Source organism: Elephas maximus, chromosome 20, assembly GCF_024166365.1.
Source record: "Elephas maximus indicus isolate mEleMax1 chromosome 20, mEleMax1 primary haplotype, whole genome shotgun sequence".
Lineage (NCBI taxonomy): Eukaryota > Metazoa > Chordata > Mammalia > Proboscidea > Elephantidae > Elephas > Elephas maximus.
Window position 1 is genome coordinate 15,861,565 of NC_064838.1, and position 24,003 is coordinate 15,885,567.

Here is a 24,003-nt window from a genome sequence, read left to right on the forward strand (position 1 = left end):
GAGGCAACCTCTCTAGAGTACACCAGAAACCACCCGTCCTCCTAATCACCGTCCTGGTCATAGTCAACTTTAGTTAGAGTGTACTGGCTCTGTGCCTGGCACTGTGACTGTTTACACACAACACAGTTAATCCTCAAAATGTCGCTGAGGCTGATACTACAATTCTCCCATTTCACAGATGAGGATACTGGGGCACACTTTGGAGTCACCTTGGGGCATGGAGGGGCTGGGTATGGGCAGAAGCAGGGAAAAGGCAGTCAAGGAAGGAGGAGGAGGAAGAGAAGGAGCTGAGAGAGAGAGAGGGGAGGACTAAGGAGGAGAAATGGAAGGAGAAGAATAAGGACGAAAGACTGCACTAACAACAATCAATAAAATCAAAAAAATCCATTGTGTTTGAGCTGATTCTGACTCATGGTGACCCCATGTGTTACAGAGGTGAACTGCTCCATAGGGTTTCCTTGGATGTAATCTTTATGGAAGCTGATCAAACAGCCAAACTTTAGGTAAATCGTTGAGTACAAACTGTGCCACTCATATAATTCAACATATGCATTTACGTACATACTTAAGACTCGCCCTGTAGTGTGAACAGAAACACACAGCACAATTTGGCATGAAGCAAGGAGCAACAGGAAAGCTGCTATTAAGCAAAGGCAGACCAGGTCGTGCAAGAGGCCAACCTGTAGAGACAAGCTCTTCAAACACAGGTCACAGATGTTAAGTGCACAAGTCTGCCTTAGAGGAACACTGAACACAGGTCTGTGGTCTTTGGAGCACTACCTGCCCAAAGGGGGAAAGAAATCTCCCACTGCCTCATTCTAAAATTCAAAGAACAAAGGTACACACACATACATATGTACCTGTATACCTGTGTGTACTTGTAAATGCACACATACAGCCACTCACACCCATCTACATATGTGTGTATATTTAAATATGTGTCTTAGAAACTTCTGTTCCACCACATTAGAGTCACACACTTCCAGAGCGACGCCGACGGGGTGAAAGTAGAGAGCACATTCTTACTTACCGTGTCCCACATCACGATGTACACGTCTGTACTGAATGAGTTATTAACATGCTGAGTAACATAAAGATTCAGAAAATCACAGAAGTGGTGATACATGTTAACACCTAGTTGGGAAAAAGAAATCTATGTTAACCCCCCAAAACAAACAATTAAACAATTTTTGTCAACACCATCGATTTATAGCTTGGTAGACTTTCGGTTGAAATAAATGGGGAAAGAATAAGTGTTTTTCCAAATGTGAAATAATCTCTGCACAGTTGGTCCTCAATTTACAGATTGGTTGGGTTCAAATGGAAACCCTGGTGGTGTAGTGGTTAAGTGCTATGGCTGCTAACCAAAAGGTCGGCAGTTCGAATCCACCAGGCACTCCTTGGAAACTCTACGGGGCAGTTCTACTGTGTCCTGTAGGGTCGCTATGAGTCGGAATCGACTTGACGGCCGTGGGTTTTGGGTTCAAACATTCACTTTAAAATTTATTTAGAAATTAGGAATGAATTTTCCATATAAGCCAAGTAGCAAATGATCACTTAAGTTCCCAGAAAAGCAACGTAAGTCCATTTAACTGAAAATGGGGTGAAACTATAAGGCCATGAAGACTAGTCATTACTTTTTACCATGACTTTTTTTTTTTAATCAATAAAGCAACACTTGTTTATTGTAGAAGTATTTTTTTAAGTAAAAGACAATGATGGCAACTATTAACATTTTGGTATTTTTCATTCCTGTCTCTTTTTTCCCTATTTAATCACTATTATGGCATGGCTTCTCAGGAAAATGTTAACCAATCATCATTTAAAAGAGCTGAATGGCTCATGTGCTAACTTTAAAGGGCATGGACTCGGGAGTCAGAAGAACTGAGTTGAACCCCAGCTGATCCATTCACAAACAACATTCTCAGACAAGCGCACAGTCCCTCGGCTTAGCTTCTCTACTAGAAGTAGAGTAGTTACACCTAAACACCAGCTTCTCATGAGAAATCCAGAGATACTATGTCTAAAATATCCATCCCAGTGCCTGGCCCTTAAGGAAGACCAGCTGTATCTCCCAAAGTCAAATAGACTAGAGAGGCCTGCAGTTGACACTATTTGTTCATAAGCCTGTCTTTTAAAAGAAACAGAACATCAAAAAGACAGAAAATAACAAACGTTGACAAGGTTGTGGGGAGACTGAAACTCATATACTACTAGCAGGAACATAAAATGGTGCAACCACTACAGAAAATGGTACGATGCCTCCTTAAAAGGCTAGAAATAGAAATACCGTATGATCCAGCAATCCCACTCCTAGGTATATGCCCTAAAGAAATAAGAGCCCTAAAGTGAATGGATACGTGCGCACCCATGCCCATTCCAGCATTATTCCCAATAGCAAAAAGATGGAATCCACCTAAGTGCCCACCAATGGATGAACAGACGAACAATCTGTGGTACCTACACACAGTGGCATACTACACAACGATAAAGAGTAACAAAGAATTGGCGAAACATCTCACATCATGCATGAACTTGGAGGACATTATGCTGAGTGAAATAAGTCAACCACAAAAGGACAAATATTATATGAGACCACTATTATAAAAAAAAAAAAAAAAAAGAAAAGATTTACACAGAGAAAAAAAAATTTGATGGTTACCAGGGATGGGAGGGGGAGGAAAGGAAAATTACTAACGAGATAGAAGATCCATGTTAATACTGGTGAAAGGAAAGGCAACACACAATATGGGGGAAGTAAAGCACAACACAACCAAAGCCAAGGAAGACACTGAGAGGAATGCAAGAATAAAGGGCAACTTTGGTAATTACTATAACGTAGACAATCCTGCAAAAATAGTATTAACAGACAATAATCTATGAACAGATACCTACGTAGATAGGTATGCCTAAGAAGCGTGGGAGGGTGTAAGGAAGCATACCTACCTGCAGATATAGGTTTGGTTGTGGATGTTTTTACATACATACTAATTGTAGGTGCTGCATCTCTATTAATACAGACAGCAGAGCACACAAAGGGCACAGCCATGGAAACTTCTTAGACATAACCAAACACTCATGGGACAAAGTTCCTAGGCTTGAAGGCTAAGGACAATAGGTTCAGGGGAGATCTATGTCAATTGGCACAGCATAGTTCATAAAGACAATGTTCTTCATCCTACTTTGGTAAGCAGCATCTGGGGTCTTAAAAGCTTGCCAGTGGCCATTTAAGATACAACTATTGCTCTCTTTCCACTCGGAAAAAAGGAGAGTGAAGAAAACCAAAGACTCAGCAGACCACCTGAATCATAGTCTACATGACCGCAAGACCAAAAGAACTAGATCACGCATGACTACCACTACCAATCACTCTGATTGAGATCAAAATAGAGGGTCCCAGCCAGAGCAGGACAAAAATGTAAAACCAAAAACTAAATTCACAAAAAACACCAGACTTACTGGTCTAACAGAGACTGGAAGAACCCCCAAGACTATGGCCCTAAAACACCCTTCTGACCTGGAACTGAAGCCATTCCCAGAGACCATTTTTCACCAAACAATAGACAAGCCCACAAAATAAACAATAACACCCAACAAGAACATGTTCCTTAGAGCAATTAATTATATGAAATCAAAAGGAAAAACATTTGGCCAAAAGCAAAGACGAGAAGGCAGGAAGGGGTAGAAAAATTCTGGATGAAAGGAAATGGGGGGAATCCAGCACAGCAGTGGAGAGAGTGTCTACGCATCGTGGAGAATGCAACCAATGTCATGACCTTTTATGTACAAACTATCGAATGGAAAACGAATTTGCTCTATAAACTTTCACCTAAAGCACAATACAAAATTACAAAAAAGAAACACAACATGCTCTCTCTCAACTTAGGGATGAACCACCCAGGATTCAACTTGGAAATGTACAAATTTAAATGGGGTGAGGAGGCCCTGTGTGGTGCAAATGGTTGACACACTCAGCTGCTAAACAAAAGGTTAGAAGTTTGATTCCACCCAGAGGGTCCTAGGAGGAAAGGCTGGAGATCTACTTCCCAAAAATCAGCCACAGAAAGCCCTACAGAGCACCATTCTAAGAAAACTGATAAAATGGGATGAAATTCTGACAACTGACATTTAAAAAGAGGGAAAATGTTGACAAAAAGGAAAACAGTGACCCTCAAAAGCAGAAATCATAAAATAATCTGATATCATCTCATGGTGAATAATACTGTGTGCCAGAAAATAAGAGTAAAAAACACTCAGCTCTCTTCAGGCTGGTGTCTCAGATGAATGTTTGCAGGGACTCCTTTTTGCACCCCCAAAAAAGCTGGCAAAGAGTAGATTTTCAAGTAAACAAAAAAAAAAAAAAGAAAGCTCTATTACAACACATCTCCTTTTTCCAGACCAGCCACACGTACACATTAGTTTGCTACCTACCATTCGGCGATGCCATAACACTTACTGGGGCACACAGCACGCACACAATAGCACTTAGTGCTACAGGGATTCATTAACCAGGGAGAAAACATAGGCTTTGCCCTCAAGAAATGAGTCTTGTTCTGTAGAACACTCATTCTCCCAGGGTAAGAGTTAATATGAAAAGGAAAACAGAACGACAGCATAAATTAGAGGGGAAAAAAGTAAGAGTTATGAATACAGGAAAGAAATGGCACGCGTCCATATTAGCCTTTTACTCCTACTTTGCATACTTTATTGCATAAGTATCTGCATAAATTTCACAGCTCACACATATCCAACTCTTTTACAGGCAGCTGTCCTGTGTTTTCTTTGACCCTTTTTAATTTGCATATTTAAAAAATTAGTTAGGGCCTTGAACATAGCATTTTTACTTGCTCTTATTTCAAAAACCTAAACTCGTCTCATTTCTGAACTTAACACTTTGTAGTAGAAGAATTATGACTTCAGAAGGTAAGGCACATTAAAAATATGATCAATAAATTATAGCAATTCTGAAATATCCATGACAGAGGGCCCTCGATATTTCACGGTAAGCCCAGCCTCTCATGAATTTTGATACGGAGTAGCATGGTAATCTCTGCCTCCCATAATGAGAGAAATAATGTAGTATGATCTGTGTTTCTCTTTTCCAGTGCAACTGGTTCACAAAATTAAAGCTACACTTGCGAGGTGAGAGCTAGAAGCTATAGATATAAACAGAAAAAAAATATTTTTTTTTGTTAAAACTTCTTTTTCCAAGAATATACACCAGTGGTAACTTCCAAGAGAATTTTCAGTTCGCTTAACATCATGAAAACAAAAGAAGAAAGTCTGTGAGGGAGATCATGGACGTTCCTTTCGAAACCCACAGTATATACATGGATTTTAATTTTTAAAAAATTTCTAATGAAGCACAATCTAAATCAAGTAATTCGAGAAACCAGATGGAGTAAATTTAGTTACAAAAGGTGTCCACGTGCCTTCTTCTCTCATCTTTTGATTTTGATTAAGTCGTTTTATGGAAATGTGAAGATTTATTCTAATACCCAAGGGGTAAAATAATGGGAAATTCAAACCAGCTCATCTACTTCCTCAGGGAAGAAAACAAAAAAACAAATCTACTATGTAACCTCATACTGTTTCCCAAAAAGTTACAGGAAATCACTACATACATATATTGAAAAAAGACCAGGTTGAACAACATGATCAACACAATTAACACATGTCACTGAACCTTACAAGTGAAAACTGTTGAAATGTCAAAGGTTTTGTTACATATGTATTTACCACAATGAAAGAAAAGCCTCATTAACCAGTAAATGAATAAAACAATGTCTCACCTGCATCGAATTTCATGAAGTAGGTTGGCTTGTCAACAACAATGTCACATTTTGCATCTTCTATAGGTCTGAAGTTGAGCTGAGTGTAGCTCTGTAGCTCAGCAAACCTAGAAATATGAATTGGGATATGTTTTCAAAGTGATTCTCCCAAACTTCCTATTGCAACATCGTAGCTTAGGGTCTGCTCATTAGAATGCAAGACACTCCTATGGAGACATCTGTAACTTCTCAAACTTATTGACACTTAGATAACTTGATATCAGTCTTACCATTGAGACAAGGAACAAAAATAATTCAAAATTCAGTCTAATGTGCAAGATAGTTAAGCTGGGAACTTTCTAGACAAAGAAGGAATTTACGCAATGGGTCAGCCAACCAAACCACCAGTAAAGTGGGAAGGAAGTCCCTAGTGGCCCAAACAGTTAAGCACTCAACTGATAACCAAAAGGTTGGAGGTTTGAGTCTACCCAGAGGCACCTTAGAAGAAAGGTCTAGTGACCTACTTCCAAGAAATCAACCATTGAAAACACTATGGAGCACAGTTCTACTCTGACACACACAGAGTCGCCATGAGTTGAAGTCGACTTGGCAGCAACTGGTAAAGCCGAAAATTCAACAAGGTTTCCTTTAATCTGACAAGGCTCAGAGGAAACACTGACCCAGAGAACCTCTTATGGTGGACTGCTTGGATTCTGAAAATGATGGTAGTCTGTCATGGATTGAATTATGTCCCCCAAAACTGTGAGTATCAACTTGGTTAGGCCATGATTCCCAGTATTGCGTGGTTGTCCACCATTTTGTGACTGTAATTCTATGTTGAGAGGATTAAGGTAGGATTGTAACACCATCCTTACTCAGGTCACGTCCTGAAGCCAATGTAAAGGGAGTTCCCCTGGGGTGTAGCCTGCACCACCTTTTATCTCTCAAGAGATAAAAGGAAAGGGAAGTGAGCAGAGAGTGGGGGACCTCATACCACCAAGAAAGAAGCACCAGGAGCAGGGCGTGTCCCTTGGACCTGGGGTCCCTGTGTGAAGAAGCTCCTAGTCCGGGGGAACATTAATGAGAAGGCTGACAGAGAGAGAATGTCTTCCCCTGGAGCGGACACCCTGAATTTAGACTTTTAGCCTACTTTACCGTGATGAAGTAAATTTCTCTTTGTTAAAGCCATCCACTTTTGGTATTTCTGTTACAGCAGCACTAGATGACTAACACATAGTCCAAGAATTATCTAGTGCCCCAGAAGAACAGAAGACAGCTAAGCTTCATAGGGGAAAGGGAAGGTCTATTTCTCAGAAAATCTCTTTGAAAGCGACATGGCACAATTTTCTTTCACATAAAAGAAAACAGTCAAAAAGCATGTGTTATGGATTGAATTGTGTCCCTTTCCCTGCTCCCCCCATAAGTGTTATAAATCCTAACCCCTATACCCTGGTGGCATTGTGGTTAAGAGCTACAGCTGCTAACCAAAAGATCAGCAGTTCGAATCCATTAGGTGCTCCTTGGAAACCCTATGGACAGTTCTACTCTGTCCTGCAGGGTCACTATGAGTCAGAACCCACTCGACGGCAACGGGTTTTTTTTTCCTTTACTGCTATACCTGTGGTTATAACCTACTTTGGGAATGGGTTTTCTTTGTTATGTCAATGAGGCCGTATTAGTGTAGGGTGTGTCTCAAACCAATCTCTTTTGAGATATAAAAGAGCAGATTGAGCCAGGGAGCCAGCAAGCAGAGATGGGGGAAGACAGATGCCACACCACATGAAGATCTCCAAGGAGCCAAAGAACAAAAGCTGAAGAGACAAGGACTTTCCCTTAGAGCAGAGAAAGCCTTCCCCTAGAGACAGTGCCCTGAATTCGGACTGCTAGCCTTCTGAACGGTGAGAAAAAAAAAAAAAAAAAATGTTCATTAAAGCTACCCACTTGTGGTATTTCTGTTATAGCAGCACTAGACAACTAAGACAGCATGTGACAAGAGATACTTAGAATTAACATAAAAGATCGCCTGTAACTCTTCATCCTCGAGACTATATCTGATACAAAGCAAATATCAAATATGTCCTTTTAAAACACACTGCTGAAATATTCTGGTTGTTTTAGAAATATATCCACAAAACCTTTGATACTTCTTTTTTCAAGAGGTGGTGTTTCATTTCCTTGGACTTAGTGACTTGCTTCCAAGGAGCAGAAGACAACAGAAGTGATGGTACGTCACTGCTGAGATTAGGTTATAAAAAAGCTGCAGCTTCCATCTTGGGGCACGCTCTTTCTCTCTTAGACCACTCACTCTTGGGAAGCCAGCCGCCATGTTGTGAGCAGCACTAGGAAGGGGCCCATATAGTGAAGAATTGAAGCCTTTGGCCAATAGCCAGAGAGAAGTTAAGGCTCACAACAACATGAGTGAGTTTAGAAGCAGAATCTCCAGCTGCATTTTAGCCTAGAGATGGCTATAGTCCTGGCCAACAGCTTGACTGAAACCTTTTGAGAGACCCTGAACCAGAACCACACAGCTAAGTTGCTCCTGCAACTTGACCACGAGAAACCATATGAAATAATAAACGCACATTGTTTTAAACTGCTAAATTTTGGAGCAATTTGTTATGTAGCAATAGGTAACTAACACAAATGTATTATAGGGATGGCCGTGTTACTAATAGTTTATAAACATAATTCAGATATAACTGATTATAGCCTTCATTCCCCAGAAGCTCATGCCAAATTCCCCACTAAGTAAAACATTTTCCATTTTCCAGTCCCTACCAAAATTTGAAAGTGCCAAAAATAAAGGTAAACACGTTTAGAAATATGTTAAAAAAAAAAAAAAATCTTACCAAGATACCAAAATGTACTTGAAATTAAAATGCCCACTTGAATGTAGGAATGATTTACACAAAGGTTGGTTAAGTTGAGTGAGGTATTGCATTTCACACCGTAAGGTGCAATACTAAATGCATGGTAATACATTTGTAGACGATTAAAAAAAAAAAAAATTTTTTTTTTTTTAAACCAGAATGGTTTGCTTAGCCTGAATGCTAGACCTCAAAACCTAGCATTACATAAGAGTATCCTATGTGACTATCAAGAAGCAGCATGAGAGAGACAATCTGTTTCTTGACTGTGGTGGTGGTTACAAGATCCAGACATGTGATAAAAGTTCACAGAACTATCGATAATAATTTAAAAAGGATTACACGTAAACACTGATGAAATCCAAACTAGTTAACAGAATTGAACCAATGTCAATTTCCTGGTTTTGATCACTGTACTGTGATTATGTAAGATGGGAAGGCTGGGGGAAGGGCAGAAAAGGAACTTGCTAGACTATTTTTTAAACTTCTGTAGGCGTATAGGGTCACTCAGTCAGAACCGATTCGACAGTAATGAGTTTTTTACCTTGATGTGAGTCTAAAAGTATTTTAAAATAAAATGTAAAAAAAAAAAAAGATGGTAAATTTGTTGATAGACCATACCACTTGTTTAACATTGAAAATCTTTTAAATGAGAATGTGTTCTCCAATTTATATAAAGTTCAAAAAGTTGATCAATGGTGTTAACAGTCAGTGCTTACCTTTGGGGAGAAGGGTGGGGACAGCGACTGGGAGGGGGCCTAGGGTGCTGATGATGGTCTATTTTTTGACCTGGGTAATATATACATTGGTGGGTTCACTTTTCATAATCCAAACTGTATACTTTTCTGTATGTCTGTTATATACTCAATAAATGTACATTAAAAAAAAAAAAATGTGTTCCTCAAACACATGCAATAATTACCAGGAGTTAACAACTCATTTTGAACTGATTTTTTTTCTTTCATTAGCAAACAATACTCTATCTTACTTCCTAATATTTTATAAACCTAATTCAGACGTAACTAAGGGATTCACGCTGTAGTCTTCATTGCCCAGAAACTCATGTCAAATTATCTACAAATTAAGTAAACCATTTTCCATTTGAGAATTCCTAGCAAAATTTGAGAGTGCCAAAAATACAGGCAAATACTTCAGAAATATATGTTAAAAAAAATAAAACCTTACCAGGACTGCAGAGGGCTCTTGCGCTGACCTTCAGACAACAACGTCTGAGCATCCAGTTTACAGTGTCCTCCGATTTCACCGCTCTGGAAGACATCTTCCTTAAATCTGGTGTGCAACAAGAAATTCAGTTCAGAAAAACGTTTGATGATTCAAGCATATGAACTGTAACTAACATGGCTTGCCAATCTCCAAAATCAATTTTTTAGGAGGATGTAATATTTTATAATAATTTCAAACATTTATAAAAGCAGTAGGATAGGAACTTGATATATTCATGACCCAGCTTTACAATGAATCAACTCGTGGCCCAGTTGGTTCATTCACCCCACCATTCCCCAACCCCATTGCCATGTTATTTTTTCAAAATAATATTTTATTGTATTTTTGGTGAAAGAGGACACAGCAAAACAGGTTCCCATTAGAAAATTTCTATATATATTGCTCAGTGATATTAGTTACATTCTTCACATTGTATCAACATTCTTATTATTTCCATTCTAGTTGTTCCATTCCCATTAATAGTGCCCCCCAACCTTCTCATCTATGCCTTAGAGTATTTGTTGACATTTGGTCTCACATAGATTTTTTTTTTTTAAAGTACAATACTGAAGAGGGATATTCATTACTTTATGAACTAACTTGCTATTTAGCAAAAAGGTGACTTGAAGGGATAGTTTTGGTTCAAGGCTTAGAGAATATCTCAAGGTAATAATCTCAGAGATTCCTCCTGTCTCAATGGGTCCAATAAGTCTTGATTTTCAGAAAATGAGCAGTTCTGTTCCACATTTTTCTCCCCTTCTTTCAGGACCCATCTATAGTGGTCCTGATCAGAAGGTATGGTAGTGGTAGCCAGGCACCATCTAGTTCTTCCGGTCTCAGGGTAGAGGAGGCAGTGGCTCATTTAGACAAGTAGTCCTGTAGACTGGTTCCTTCTCTGACTCTTGGGTTTCTTTCTCTTTTGCTTCAGACGAGTAGAGCGATCATTAAAGTTGTGTGTCAACCTAGTTGGGCCATGATTCTCAGTAGCTTGGCAGTTATGATGTAGATTGGCAGTTGTATGGTGATGCGATCACATCCTTGATGAGTTTTGATATGAAGTGATCAGCTCCATGATGGGACCTGCTGTGAGTAGCCAATCAGCTGAAAGGGAGTTTCCTTGGGGGTGTGGCTTACACTGAACATAAATGGACTCTGGCAAGGCTCCTGGGCTTTCGCTCGCTCTGGATCCTACAACTGGACCTGTTCATCTGACTTCTGGTTCTTGGGACATGAGCTAGCGGCTTACCTGCGATCTTCCCTGCTGACCTTGGGATTCAGTCTTCACAGCCTGTGAGCGAGAACCCTGCCAGCCTGACCTACGGATTTGGGATGTTTTGGCCTCTAAAGCTGCATGAGCCATTACTTGATATAAATTTCTTTATATAGATATTTATATGCTTTACTGGTTTTGTTTCTCTACAGAACCCAGCCTAAGACATGTAGAGACCAATAGCTATGTCCTAGATGGCCACTTGCAAACTTTTAAGACCCCAGACGCCACTCACCAGGCTGAGATGCAGAACATAATAAACCTTATGAACTATATTATGCCAATTGTTCTGCAAAACTATGACTCAAAGTCTTCAAACCAAGAAAACTAATCCTGTGAGGTGATTAGTTATATCTAAGACATATCAATTTTTATGACCCTTTTTTGTTTCATTTCATATATATACGTACATACACCATATTTTTACGCAAATACCAAGCACCTTCTACATTTGTTTGCCAACCACATCCTCTCCCCACTAGGTATTTTCACCAAGTACGCCCTGCTAATTTTTTTTTTTTATGGCAACACGTGCCAGGTAGGGTGCAGTTGGCCAACAAACGTAGAAGATTCACATTATTTGTGTAAAAATGTGGCATACACACATGTATTTTGGTTGTTGTTGCAAAATTATATATAACATAGCATTTACTAAAACATCTTTTGTGTGTGTGTGTGTACACCTAGTGGCCTAAGTTGTCTTGGCTAAGTTGTGCACACTTTTCTTATATTTGGTGCTACTCTTCCCATCGCCAAACTCACCATAAATAAAAGTGACTACTGTCTAGAGAATGAATCCCCCTCTCCCTCCCACCCCTAGTAACCGTCAGTGAAGTCAGTCTCTGTATTTATAGCTGTTCCTATAAATACAGAGAGTGAGATCATACAATATTTGTCCTTTTGTGATTGACTTATTTCACTCCGCATAATGTCCTCTAGGTTCATCTGTGTTCTAAGATATTTTGGGAACTGGTCTTTCTTTATGGCTGTGTAGTATTCCATTCTGTGCATGTGATCGCATTTTGTTTATCCATTCATCCCTAGGTATATACCTAGGAGCGGAATTGCTGACTCACAAGGTAGTTCTATTTCTAATTTTTTGACACTACCATGTTATTTTGAAGCAAACCTAAGACATATTCCTGGGTCTGAAAATACTTCAGAATTTCTGTTGGATTTTAGCATCAACCACTTAAGTACCTGTCATGATTTCTCTTGATGTTTCTTAAATCAAGGTAGAGGTTGGTTGCTCTGCAATACTGAAGATAACGGGAACACACCAGGCCCGAGTCACCCTGAAACAACGTTTAGAAAAGGGAAAAATAACTTCAAGTACTAACATTGCAAGGACTTACCCAGACTTGCTAGACACGTTGACAGCATGTATGCCCACAGGTTCAAACTGCCCAATAAGCTAAGAAAAGCTTCTGAAAGACTGGACTTGTTTAAGGTTTTTCTCACCCCAGCAAACCTTGGCCAAGCACACCTTCCCCAGTTTGCACACTTTTAGCTTACGGCCAAGAATTCCCAAATGCTCTATCTATATCAAGGAGCCCAGGTGGCACAACGGTTACACACTCGGCTGCTAACTCAAAGGCTGGCACTTCAAACCCACCCAGCAGCTTCATGGGAAAAAAGATCTGTTGATCTGCTTCTGTAAAGACTAGACCCTAGACCCTATGGGGCAATTCTACTCTGTCATGTGGAGTTACTGTGAATTGGAATCAACTCGACAACACTGACAACAACTACTTGTATCATTTCACATTTTAAAGCTAAGATCTGTATGTATGGTTCACCCTAGTCCCCTTTAAAAAACAAAAACACATATTCACACCATTACTACCCCCACAGCTACATGAAAAAGCATTTTTCAAAGAGAAGTCGAACAAAACAAGTGAGGATACACGCATAAGAGACCTATAATTCTTGGCAGGAAAGGCAGTTTTGCCAATTTTCATCAGAGGTACTCCCTGGAAACTATAAGCTTGTGGGAGACTCTGGCAACAGGATGACAATATTACCCAAATAACTGAACAAAGGAGTTTCAGAGACAACCACCAAAGCCTGTTTCTATTCCAACCAATCTGGTTTGTAGGAAAGATGGATACCTTCAAAAGACTTTTATCTACTCTAGATTTTATTTATAGATTCAAATGCTCTTATTGCTTTACCCGTGCCTTCCTACTGAATATAAGCCTTTATCTTGACCCAAACAGTGTTCTGATAAGGGATTGTAGCTGATTAGGGGTTATACTCTGACACCTGAAAACATATCAAGATAAATCTCCGTCAGAAAAGCATTCTACAAACCACACTGGAAGAGGTGTGCAAGGTGGGTGTGATGCTTCGTGTCATCTGTCAACTCGGCTAGGCTATTCTGCTCGGGTGTCTGGTCAAATGCTAATCTAGATGTTGTTGGGAAGGTATTTTGTGGAGGAGTTTAACATTTGACTCTAAGTAAAGGAGATTACCCTAGATAATCTGGGATAATGTGGGTGGGCCTCATCCAATCGGATGAAGACCTGACAGAGAAAAACCTGAGGTCTTGGGGAGAAGAAGGAATTCTTCCTCAAGACTGCAACACTGGAATCCCGCCTGAGTTTCCAGCTTACCACCTGCCCTACATATTTCAGACTCTAGACTGCAACATCAATACTGCCCCGAGTTTCTAGCCTGCCCTACAAATTTCAGACTTGTTAACTCCCACAATGACATGAGCCAATTCCTTAAAATAAATAATCCATCTCCCTGTCTCTCTCTCTCTCTTTCTCTATGTATCTATCTGTGCGTATTTTAATACAACTATACCATCGTGTGTTTTTTATACCATCATAAGGAAACCCTGGTGGCTTAACGGTTAAGTGCTATGGCTGCTAACCAAAGGGATGGCAATTCGAATCCGCCGGGTGCTCCTTGGAAACTCTATCAGGCAGTTCTACTCTGTCCTATAGGGTTGCTATGAATCAGAATCGACTCGATGGCACTGGGTTTGGTTTTTTGTTTGTTTGTTTGTTTTACACCATCATAAGGAAACCCTGGTGGCTCAGTGGTTAAGAGTTCGGCTGTGAACCAAAAGGCCCGCAGTTTGAATTCACCAGCCACTCCTTGGAAACCCTATGGGGCAGTTCTACTCTGTCCTATAGGGTTGCTATGAGTCAGAATCGACTCGACAGTAATGGTTTTTTTGGTTTGGATACCATCATAAAGGAGTCCTTGTGGTGCAACGGATAAGCTCTCAACTGTTAACCGGAAGGTCAGCGGTTCAAACCCACCAGCCAATCTGCGGGGGAAAGACCTGGCAATCTGCTCCCGTAAAGATTAAAAAACAATAAAACCAAACCCGTTGCTGTTGAGTCAATTCCAACTCATAGCGACCCTATAGGACAGAATAGAACTGCCCCACAGAGTTTCCAAGGAGCAGCTGGGAGATTCAAACTGCCGACCTTTAGGTTAGCAGCTGTAGCTCTTAACCACTACGCCACCAGGGTTTCCCCTGTAAAGATTACAGTCTAGGAAACCCTACGGGGCAGCTCTACTCTGTCCTGTGAGATCACTATGAGTTGGAATCGACTCAACAGCACACAACAACAACATATATGTCTCCTATAGGTTCTGTTTCTCTGGAGAACCCTCATGATAAAGACTGGGGTTGTGGCTCTTTTCTCGCCCCCTCTACGTGAGCAGCTATATTCCAGCCAAAGTATGCCACATATAACTAAACATCTGTTGAAGACACCCTGCAGTACAGGTTAGTGGCATCTTTAGTACTCATTCACCTTGCTAGTATTGCTTAAAGTTCTATTATGTGACACCATCCAAGAGTGCCACAGAGCATATATTCAGCTTTTTAATGCAAATAAATTAAAGAAAAAAAATTTTTTTTTATTTTCTCAACTTATCTGAAGATAACAGAGACCTTTGAGATGTCAAAGACTCAGAGTTCAAGGTCAATGGGCTGGAGGATAGTAGACCTTAACCATAGCGCTTACAACTCAACAAACCTTTAAAAAATAACACCGGTCCCTCTGCTCATGAGCCAGGCACTGCTCTGGCACTTTTATAGACAGAAACACATTTCATCCTTACCACAAGCTATGAAATTGAGATAGATTTAAAGCAGAGGAAATTGAAGTGTGAAAAGGTTGAATACCTTTTCCAAGATGATGTAGCTGGTAAGTAGCAGACCCAGGATTTGAACCCAGGCGTCTACAGCCTGCTCTCCTACTTACCACCCAAAGTGCCTCTGGACAACTTGATTGTCTTATCTACTGAGATGCAATGTAAACCCACCACATAGTACCCTACAAAGTGCACAGGAAAAGGTCTGCATTTCAATGTATAGTTCTACATAGCAGCTGTGTGGTCTTGGAAGAGTTGCTTAACTTCTCTGAGGACTCTGTCTTCCTCTCTGGTCAAGTGGATTAGTAGTATCTGCCCTGCCTACCAAATACCATGCTTGTGAGACTCAAACGAGCTAAAGCACAGAAAAGCTTTCTGTAAGCTGTGAAGTGGTATACAAACACAGAGTGGTATGATGGGGGTGTACCATCTGTCCCAAACTGCTGAGAGGAAATTTGTAAAACACAAATTATCCATTTATCTTCTTCAGTATATACTGGGGAGGAGGGGGGTGGATTTAAACCTAAAAATATCTTTTAAAAAAAAAGCAACCATCAAGTCGATTGTAACTCATGGCAAACCCGTGTGTGTCAGAATAGAACTGTACTCTATAGGGTTTTTAATGACTGGGATTTTTTGGAAGGAGATGGCGGGGACTTTCTTCTGAGGCCCCTGGGATGGATTAGAACCTCCAAACTTTTGGTTAGTAGCTGAGTGCTTAATCATTTGCAGCACCCGCTATCTGACATATGTATGAAAATAAGGTTGTGGTTTCCAGACGAAACACAACAACTTATTTTTGGACCTTAAATAAAATTTTAAGCCAACAAATAAGTGAGAGCGAGAGATTTCTTTCAAAGTGCCATCTACCTGGCTTTTATGTCATCAGAAGAAAGAAGCTCATTTTTAAGGAGCTGGAACACCCACCGTTTCCTCAGGCTGGCAGAGCACATGCATCTCCTCCAGCCGCTCCCCAGCGTATCCAAAGTCTGCTTGTTTCCAGAATATGTCCTGCGCTGATTCAAGAGTGTCCGTCCTAATTGCAAACAAAAAGATTCTACATTTTTTTTTTTCTTTTACTTTTCCTGGACCTAAAATTTTCTTTCCAAAGGTCTGTTAAGTTGCTAGAAGTTTGTCATAACTTTGATTTTTTTAAAGGACACTATCATAATCTTCCCAAAACTGTTCCTAACTACATGAAGCCATCAAAATAAAGTTATTCCCAGACTTCTTCCCTTCAAATAAAAAGACAGAACAGAAATACATCAAGCTGGGGTCATCTGGAACTGAAGAAAATGCGCTGTTAATAACTAGTGCTTTCTTTCACCCATTAACCTTGCATGTATTCGAAGTACTAATTATACTTAACTCTCCCACGAAGAATCAAGAGGAAACTATCAATTTATCTCCTTTAGAATGTTCTTTGTTGTTGTTATTTGCCGTCCAGCTGATTCTGACTCATAGTGACCTCACATGTGCAGGGTAGAACTGCTCTATAGGGTTTTCAAGGCTATGACCTTTTAGAAGCTGATCATCAGGCCAGTCTTTCAAGGCGCCTCTTGGTGGGTTTGAACCACCAACCTTTCAGCTGGTTGTCAAGCACTTAATCATTTGCAACATCCAGGAACTGTGTGTACATTTGGGGGACAAATATTTTCTACGATTCAGTTTTCACCCCCGGCAGAGGGAATGACAGACACTGAATGACAGTCAAGTTGAACTCATGACTGTGTTCCAAATATCTAAAGGAATTACTATCTAAAACCAAAAGAATACAGCTGGGAATTAGGGCATTAATATTCACTGCAGAGAAAGAAGGCTTGAAGGAGAACGAGGTATTCTTTATGGAAACTTACCATCCCATGTCGACGTAGTTGCAAACAGGGTAGCCAAATCTGAACTCTGGTTTGCAGGATTTCTCATAACCCCAGCAGTATCTTAGATTTTCTAAGTGTTTCTAGAACACAAAATAGGTACAGTTAGACTATCTCCCCTACATTTAGCAACAAGTCCTAGATTTTTCCATTTAGAAAACAAATCTTTCTAGAACTCTCACTTTTACCTTTTATAATATGCATTCATGTAATGAAGATGCCGTTGTTAGTTACCGTCCAACAGTCCCCAGCTCATGGCAGCCTTATGTATAACAGAATGAAGCACTGCCCGGTCCTGTGCCATCTTCATGATGGTTGGTATGTTTGAGTCTGTTGTTGTGGCCACTGGGTATTTTGAGTGTCTTCCAACCTAGGGGGCTCATCTTCCAGCACTATATCAGACAATATTCTGTTGTGATCCACACGGTTTTCATTGGCTAATTTTTGGAATTAGATCACCAGGCCCTTCTTGCTAGTCTGTCTTAGCCTGGAAGCTCCACTGTAACCTGTCTACCGTGGTTGACCCCGTTGTATTTGAAATACTGGTGGCATAGCTTCCAGCATCATAGCAACATGCAAGCCACCACAGTATGACAAACTGACAAAGGGGTAGCAATGGAAACTGTTAGAGTAAATTCTAAGAATAGAGGTCCCAAAGTGCTTAACAACAATTATCCTTAAGCACTCTCCCCACCATGCCTGTCCCTTAAATCAAAAGTCTAGGCCTTTACCTAGACTACCAAAACAAACAAAAAAATCTGCCATCAAGTTGATTCCAACTCACGGAGACCCCATGTGTTACGGAGTAGAACTGCTCCACAGGGTTTTCTCGGCTGTAACCTTTTCAGAAGCAGATCGTCAGGCCTTAAGTTCTGTGGCACCAGTGGGTGAGTTTCAAACCACCAACCTCTAGGTCCGTAGCTGAAAGCAAATAGCTTGTATCACTCAGGGACCCTAGGCTAGCAGAGGCCACTGGAATGAGAATGTCCTGAAGTAACTGATGGAACTGCCTTTCTCAGTGAGCAGGCCCATTCTAAAGTCAGTCTCTAAAGAGTCATATAAATTGGAATTTCTATTACTAAAAGAATCACAGCGAAATTAGAACCAGTCATCAATCAAGATCAGCAGAGGCCCCATAAGGCGTGGACAACTGGAGGACACAGCCCTTGGGGGACACAGCAGCCGCCGTTGGCCAGAGAGCTTAGGAAGTTCCTCTGGAGCCCCAGGAGCAATGCTGGTCTGCTTCCTGGGTTTGCCTTCCCACATTTCCTGTGCCAGCACCATGGGAAAGGAAGTGTCTCACAATGCCCAGCTTTGATGTCTAAGGCCCCATGAGACGTCTTAACAGGCTCCAAGTCCAGGCCTTTCCAGCTACTCCAAAACAAAGAGAAGGCTGCGATAATAGTAATTATGCAGAGACAGAGGCAGAGGTGTTATTAAGGAAATTAAGTGCTAAGAGACCCTCTTAAGTGCAGTTTAAGAAAGGTGTGACAATCGTTCGTTTTAACTAGATGTACTTTCTGCATGAAATCTAATTCTCGCTCGTTTGCACAGGACAGAAAGAGTATTGGCTGCCTCTTTGCTCTCAAAATGGGGACTTTAAATTTCACCCCCATGAATCAGACATATTTTTAAGCAAAGTTTAGTCACTTGGAAGCATTTGATAAAATCCTTCAAGTGACTGATTCGCAGTTACAATGGAAATAGAGAATTTTACCTTCAAGTTCAGGTTATAAAGCAGAACTAGTAAGCCGGCCAAAATTGCATCCTTCTAAAAATAAATAAGAGGAGAAGAAATAATACCTACCTTATAAGGGCAACGTGGATCTTCCTTACAGACAGCAGCAATATGTCTGTTGCTGTGCAGAAAGAAGGGAATATGCTCCTCGGGCAGGCGGATGCTGGCATAGTCAAACAGAGCTTTGCCTGGAGTGCCGGCAGCCTCAGCAGGGGCCTCGTCTTGGCGACACGGAGGAACTTCATGAAGTAATACTCCCAGGACAAGCAGCATTAACATAGCAGCCTCCAAACCTAGAGATCAAATTGAGAAAGTCTTCACTAAGAAATTTCCTATAAAAGTCACAGAAAAGGGTCAAGGGCTAAGCATAATTACAACAAAGTTTACCACCTCACTGAGCAGTGTTTCTTTAGTCAACAAACATTTATTGAGCACCTACTACGTGCCGGGCACTGTGTTGAGAGCTAGGTATACAGGGGTGAACAAAATAAGAAAGAGCCCTGCTCCCATCAAGCGTATAACCTAGCGTATAACAAGACATACCACAATCAATCAAATAAACAACTTCAGTAACGTGAATCAAATAAATGAGGGGCTAGCAAACTTTTCTGTAAAGGGGCAGAGAGTAAATACCTTAGACTTTTAGGGCTTATGGTCTTTGTGTCAACTACTGAACAATATCGTTGTCAGGAAATCAGCCATAGCCTATGCTAAAGGATGGGTGTGACTGCGTCCCAGTAAAACTTTATTTACACAAATGGCTGGGGACTCTATCTGGCCCAGTTTGCCCCTGCTTTAAATAAAGTAATAAGAAAGAGAGAGTGTGGTGTTTCAGAACACAGACTTCGAAGCCAGGCCACATGGGTCTGAACCCCTGCTCTGCTGCTTCCTAGCTATGTGATTTAGGGCAAGTGATTTATCCTTTCTGTGCCTCAGCTTTCGCATCTGTAAAATGGAAATAACCATAAAATCTTCCTCAGGGCTGTTATGAATTAAATGAGTTAAATATTGGTAAAGTGTTTAAGAAAAGTCCCTGGCACACACCAAATGCTATGCAAGTGTTTATTAAATAAATGTTTAACAAACACTTGGGCTGAGACCTGAATGATGAGGAGTCAGCCATTTAAATCTCGGAGGGGAAAACTTGCCATCAAGAAAGAAAAGGAAGTGCGATGGTGGGAGCGTGTGCATGTCTGCTGAATAGAAAAATAGGGCCCAATCAATACGTGAGTATATACCATGAGCCAGGGGCTCTTCCAAGCACGACGACCCAGCAGTGAACATGCAGTTGTGAACAAAGCTCCTTGGCCTTGTAAAGCTTACATTCTAGTGGGTATAATAATAACTAAGACTTAGAAACTCCAGGAGAGAAATCCAGGAGTCTGCCTTTAAACTCTCCCCTGTCCTGCCTTAACATTGAGTATTGTGAAAAGACATAACAGTCACTAAAAACCAAATCCCTTGCCATCGAGTCAATTCCGACTCATAGTGGCCCTAAAGGTCAGAGTAAAACTGCCCCAGAGGGTTTCCAAGGAGTGCCTGGTGGATTAGAACTCTCGACCTTTTGGTTAGGCAGCCGTAGCTCTTAGCCACTGCGCCACTAGGGTTTCCAAACCATATTATGTTTCTAACTCACCCTGTAAGGATTATATCTCTAGGACCAGATTTTTCTAACGCACCCCAGATAACAATCATGCCTTTCACAATTTGTTAAAGGCCTGGCAGTCTATTTCCAAGAAAGCAGTGACTGCAAACCCTATGGACCACAGTTCTACTCTGATGCCGGAACAGACTGGATGGTAACTGGTTTGGCCTGGCTTGCACTATTTAAAAAAAGGCACTCTTTCCACCAAATGAGAGAGGTATAATGCATCTTAGATGCTTTCCAGCAAGGTCTGCTGTTCACTGGGGCACACTGGTTGCTTTCATAATCACCCTTCACTGTTCATGGGCAGTGGAAAAGGGAGCCTTTAGAAATAGACCACTCTGTTCAATCAAACCTCAAGTTCTCAGACCAAGGCATCATAATTGGACAGTGGGGATGCTAAGAAAAAATCCTTTTCTCCACTGGGGTGGTAAATCTAGTGGCTTTTCTTTTAGATGGCTCTAAAGACTATGTTATTATCTGTTGTAAAACTGATCTGAATTATATTTTTAGTTAGGACTTTTACCCAACAATAAGTTGATAGCAATTCTACAAAATTAAAAAGTATATATATTTATTGTAACAGTGACTCTATTAATAGTACAAATATTTACCTCTTTAAGCCTCAGAACCACCCAGAAGCTGCTATGATATTTCAGGTAGCTCAAACCTGTCAGAAATGAAATATATTGCCTTAAAGTGATACTAAAATAGACTTTTATCATCCGGGAGGTTTTTTTTTTTTTTTTTAATTGTGCTTTAGGTGACGGTTTACAGCTCAAGTTAATTTTGCATTCAAAAATTTATATACATATTGCTTTGTGACATTGGTTTCAATCCCCCCAATATGATAGCATGTTTCCCCTTTCCACCCGGGGATCCCTTTGTCCATTCATTCAGTTCCTGTCCCTTCCTGCCTTCTTGCCCTGCTTTTGGACAGGAACTGCCCATTAGGTCTCGTATATTTGATTGAACTAAGAAGCACGTTCCTTATGTGTATTAATTTTTCCTTTTATAGGCCTCTCTAATTTTTGTCTGAAAAGTGGGCTTCGGGAATGGTTTCAGTTGTGGGTTAGCAGAGTGTCCAGGGGCCATAGTTTTGAGGGGATATTTTGAATTAAAGGAAATAGTAACATACAAAATAATTTAATGAGATAACCCTTCAGCAGAGGGCCTGGCATTTAGTTGGTACTCACGGTGCTGCTTTCTTCTCCTTATTGAATAAAACCAGTCGCTCTAGTTGACGCCCACTCATGATGACCCCATGTGTGTCAGAGTAGAACTGTGCTCTTAGGGTTTTCCATGGCTGATTTTTCAAAAATAGACTGCCAGGCCTTTCTTATGAGGCACTTCTGGGTGGACTTGAACTTCCAACCTTTTGGTTAGCAGTGGAGCGTGTTAAACATTTGCACCACCCAGGGACTCCTTTCTTCATGAATACCACACTGTTAAAAGCAGTTACAGGTGCAATCCTTAAAATAGTAAATTAACAGGCCAGGTTCTAATGGTGAGCAGGAAGGAGGTGGCCACTTTATAGCTAACAGACAGTAACAGGAAGGGCATACTTTGCATACTGAGCAGAAATAACATTCTTAGGAGTAAACAAGTTCCCAGGTTCTCCCCGGAGTCATTCGGCTCACAGAATCGCACTGTTCTGAGCTAGCATGGCTAGCCTTAAGGCTCAACAGACAAGACAGCCAATCTTTTGACTCATCATTCCCCAGTAATAAAGTCATCGTTAAGACCAAGTACTGACCTTCGGTTACCCGAATCCATTGTCCTCGACTGAGCACTGGATATAAGCAAACTCCCCAACCCATGGAAGAGGAAAAGTGCTTAGGTTATGGGGAAATTCTAAAGACACCGCTAAGAAACCTGGTTTTTGCAGAGGGCACGTATCCACTTGCATAAGCTAGATGAGGGTGGCTGCTAGTGCTTGAAAGTACAACCCCAGGGCTTGGCAGAAGGCCTTTCCGGAGCTGAGTCCTCTTGCAAGGCCCCCCAGGAAGGGGTGGGTGCGCTTCTCCACCAGATGAGAATTTTAGTGGCTGCGCTACTTTTTCCTTCAGCACAAAGCTCGCTCCACTCTTGTATCCTTTCATCGGATAAAAGACACAGGCCTAAAAGAGGCGGGGAGGGGGGTGCCTGAAAGATGATTAGGGGTGAAGCCCAGAGCTGATAGAGACCGCAGTGGGTGAGATGGAGAAATACTCTGGCAGAGCTTGGGAAAGTTTAAAGAAGGCAATAGACAAACGAAAGACATGCATCTGGGACTCGCCCCACTTCTGCAATAAACTCTCACGGTCTGTAAGGCAGGATCCGAAGTGGAGGTCTGCCATAACCTCGCTCAGGACTGCGGCAGGGTCAGCGGCGAGCGCCCTTCCCAGTTACCAAGCCGCGCTCGGGCTCGGGCTGACCCCAGGCGCCGCCCAGGGCTGTCTCCGGGGCGCAAAGATCTCCAGGACCGCCAGCCACCCAGCACTGCGGCGCCCCCAGCCCTCAGGCTGCCTGGGAGGAGCCTGGGGGAGCGGCTCCAGTCCGGCTTGGGAACCGGCTACAGGTCACGGGCCAGAGACCGGGTGTCCTCCCCCGCGCCCAGGGGTCTCCAGGGACGTTGCGCCCGGGCCCGGAAGGCCGGAGTCGGCTGCCTCTACGCCCTCTACCCGGCCCGCGAGCCATGGGAAGGCGCGCGGGGAGCGTGGAGAGGCTGCAGCCTGCCGGGAAGGCGCGCTGGGAGCAGGCTGGCTGGCTCCCCGCGCGCAGGCGAGAATGGCGCGCAGAGCGCGGCCATGGCGGGAAGGGGAGCGGGTAAGGCCCCGCGAACCGCAGGGCGAGTCCCACCTGGAGCCGGGGCTACCGAGGAGGAGGAGGAGGAGACGGCGGCCGCTGAAGGAGGGAGTCGTCATAACCGGCTAGTGCCGCTCACCGGAAACCTCGGGCGCTCCAGCGGGGCCAGGGGGCGCCAGGGAGCTGCCGGGACACCTTGGGCAGCCTGCGCCCGCGCTCTGTCGAAGGGGCGACCGGGGACCGAGCCCGGGGTGGCGCTGGCAGGGAACGACTCGGCGCGGGGACCGAGGCCGGCGGCGCCCCCAACCCGCGGCTGCAGCAAGGAGGGGGCTGCGGGCACGTTGTTTCCCCTAAGGTGAATGGAGAAGAGTCTCCGACCCTGTTACCGAAGCCAGACCCAGAAAGAAAGCGGGATTTAAAGGAGCTCGTCGACCTCTCCTCCTTGGAAGAGATAAGGAGCTTAAAAGACATGGGCAGGGCAGGTGGAACGTCTGACTCGGTTTTTCTCTTGTCTTCATTCTGATTGCGGGCGCGTTTTTACTGTTTTCCTAATTCGGGCAGAAGTTGTCGCCCCAGCTTTCATATTTGGGGCCTGAACGTGGTTAGCAACAGACACTTCCTAGCGATGAGGATACTGCGGAGTCCGCACACGTTTTAAAGAAGGATGCTTGCTGTATCTGTACCTATCCGTAAACTCGCCATGAC

General features: G+C 42.2%; 1 protein-coding gene across 5 annotated transcripts in view; it reads right to left on the reverse strand.

The window, feature by feature from the left end:
• The window catches only part of EOGT (EGF domain specific O-linked N-acetylglucosamine transferase), a 46,063-nt gene extending 22,623 nt beyond the window's left edge, over positions 1-23,440 (reverse strand). The window contains exons 1-9 of one of the 5 annotated variants that reach the window (XM_049861939.1): positions 23,353-23,434; positions 21,126-21,181; positions 18,936-19,159; positions 17,111-17,211; positions 16,182-16,290; positions 12,333-12,427; positions 9,824-9,928; positions 5,793-5,899; positions 1,031-1,134 (exon numbers count right to left, since the gene is read on the reverse strand). In XM_049861939.1, coding sequence (XP_049717896.1) covers positions 1,031-1,134; positions 5,793-5,899; positions 9,824-9,928; positions 12,333-12,427; positions 16,182-16,290; positions 17,111-17,211; positions 18,936-19,145 — 831 coding nt within the window. In that variant the 5' untranslated portion in view covers positions 19,146-19,159; positions 21,126-21,181; positions 23,353-23,434. Of the gene's footprint in view, positions 1-1,030; positions 1,135-5,792; positions 5,900-9,823; positions 9,929-12,332; positions 12,428-16,181; positions 16,291-17,110; positions 17,212-18,935; positions 19,160-21,125; positions 21,182-21,707; positions 23,167-23,352 lie in introns of those variants that run through there. The other 4 variants (XM_049861937.1, XM_049861938.1, XM_049861936.1 and 1 more) reach the window with 4 other exon arrangements.
• Positions 23,441-24,003: the final 563 nt, after the last annotated feature.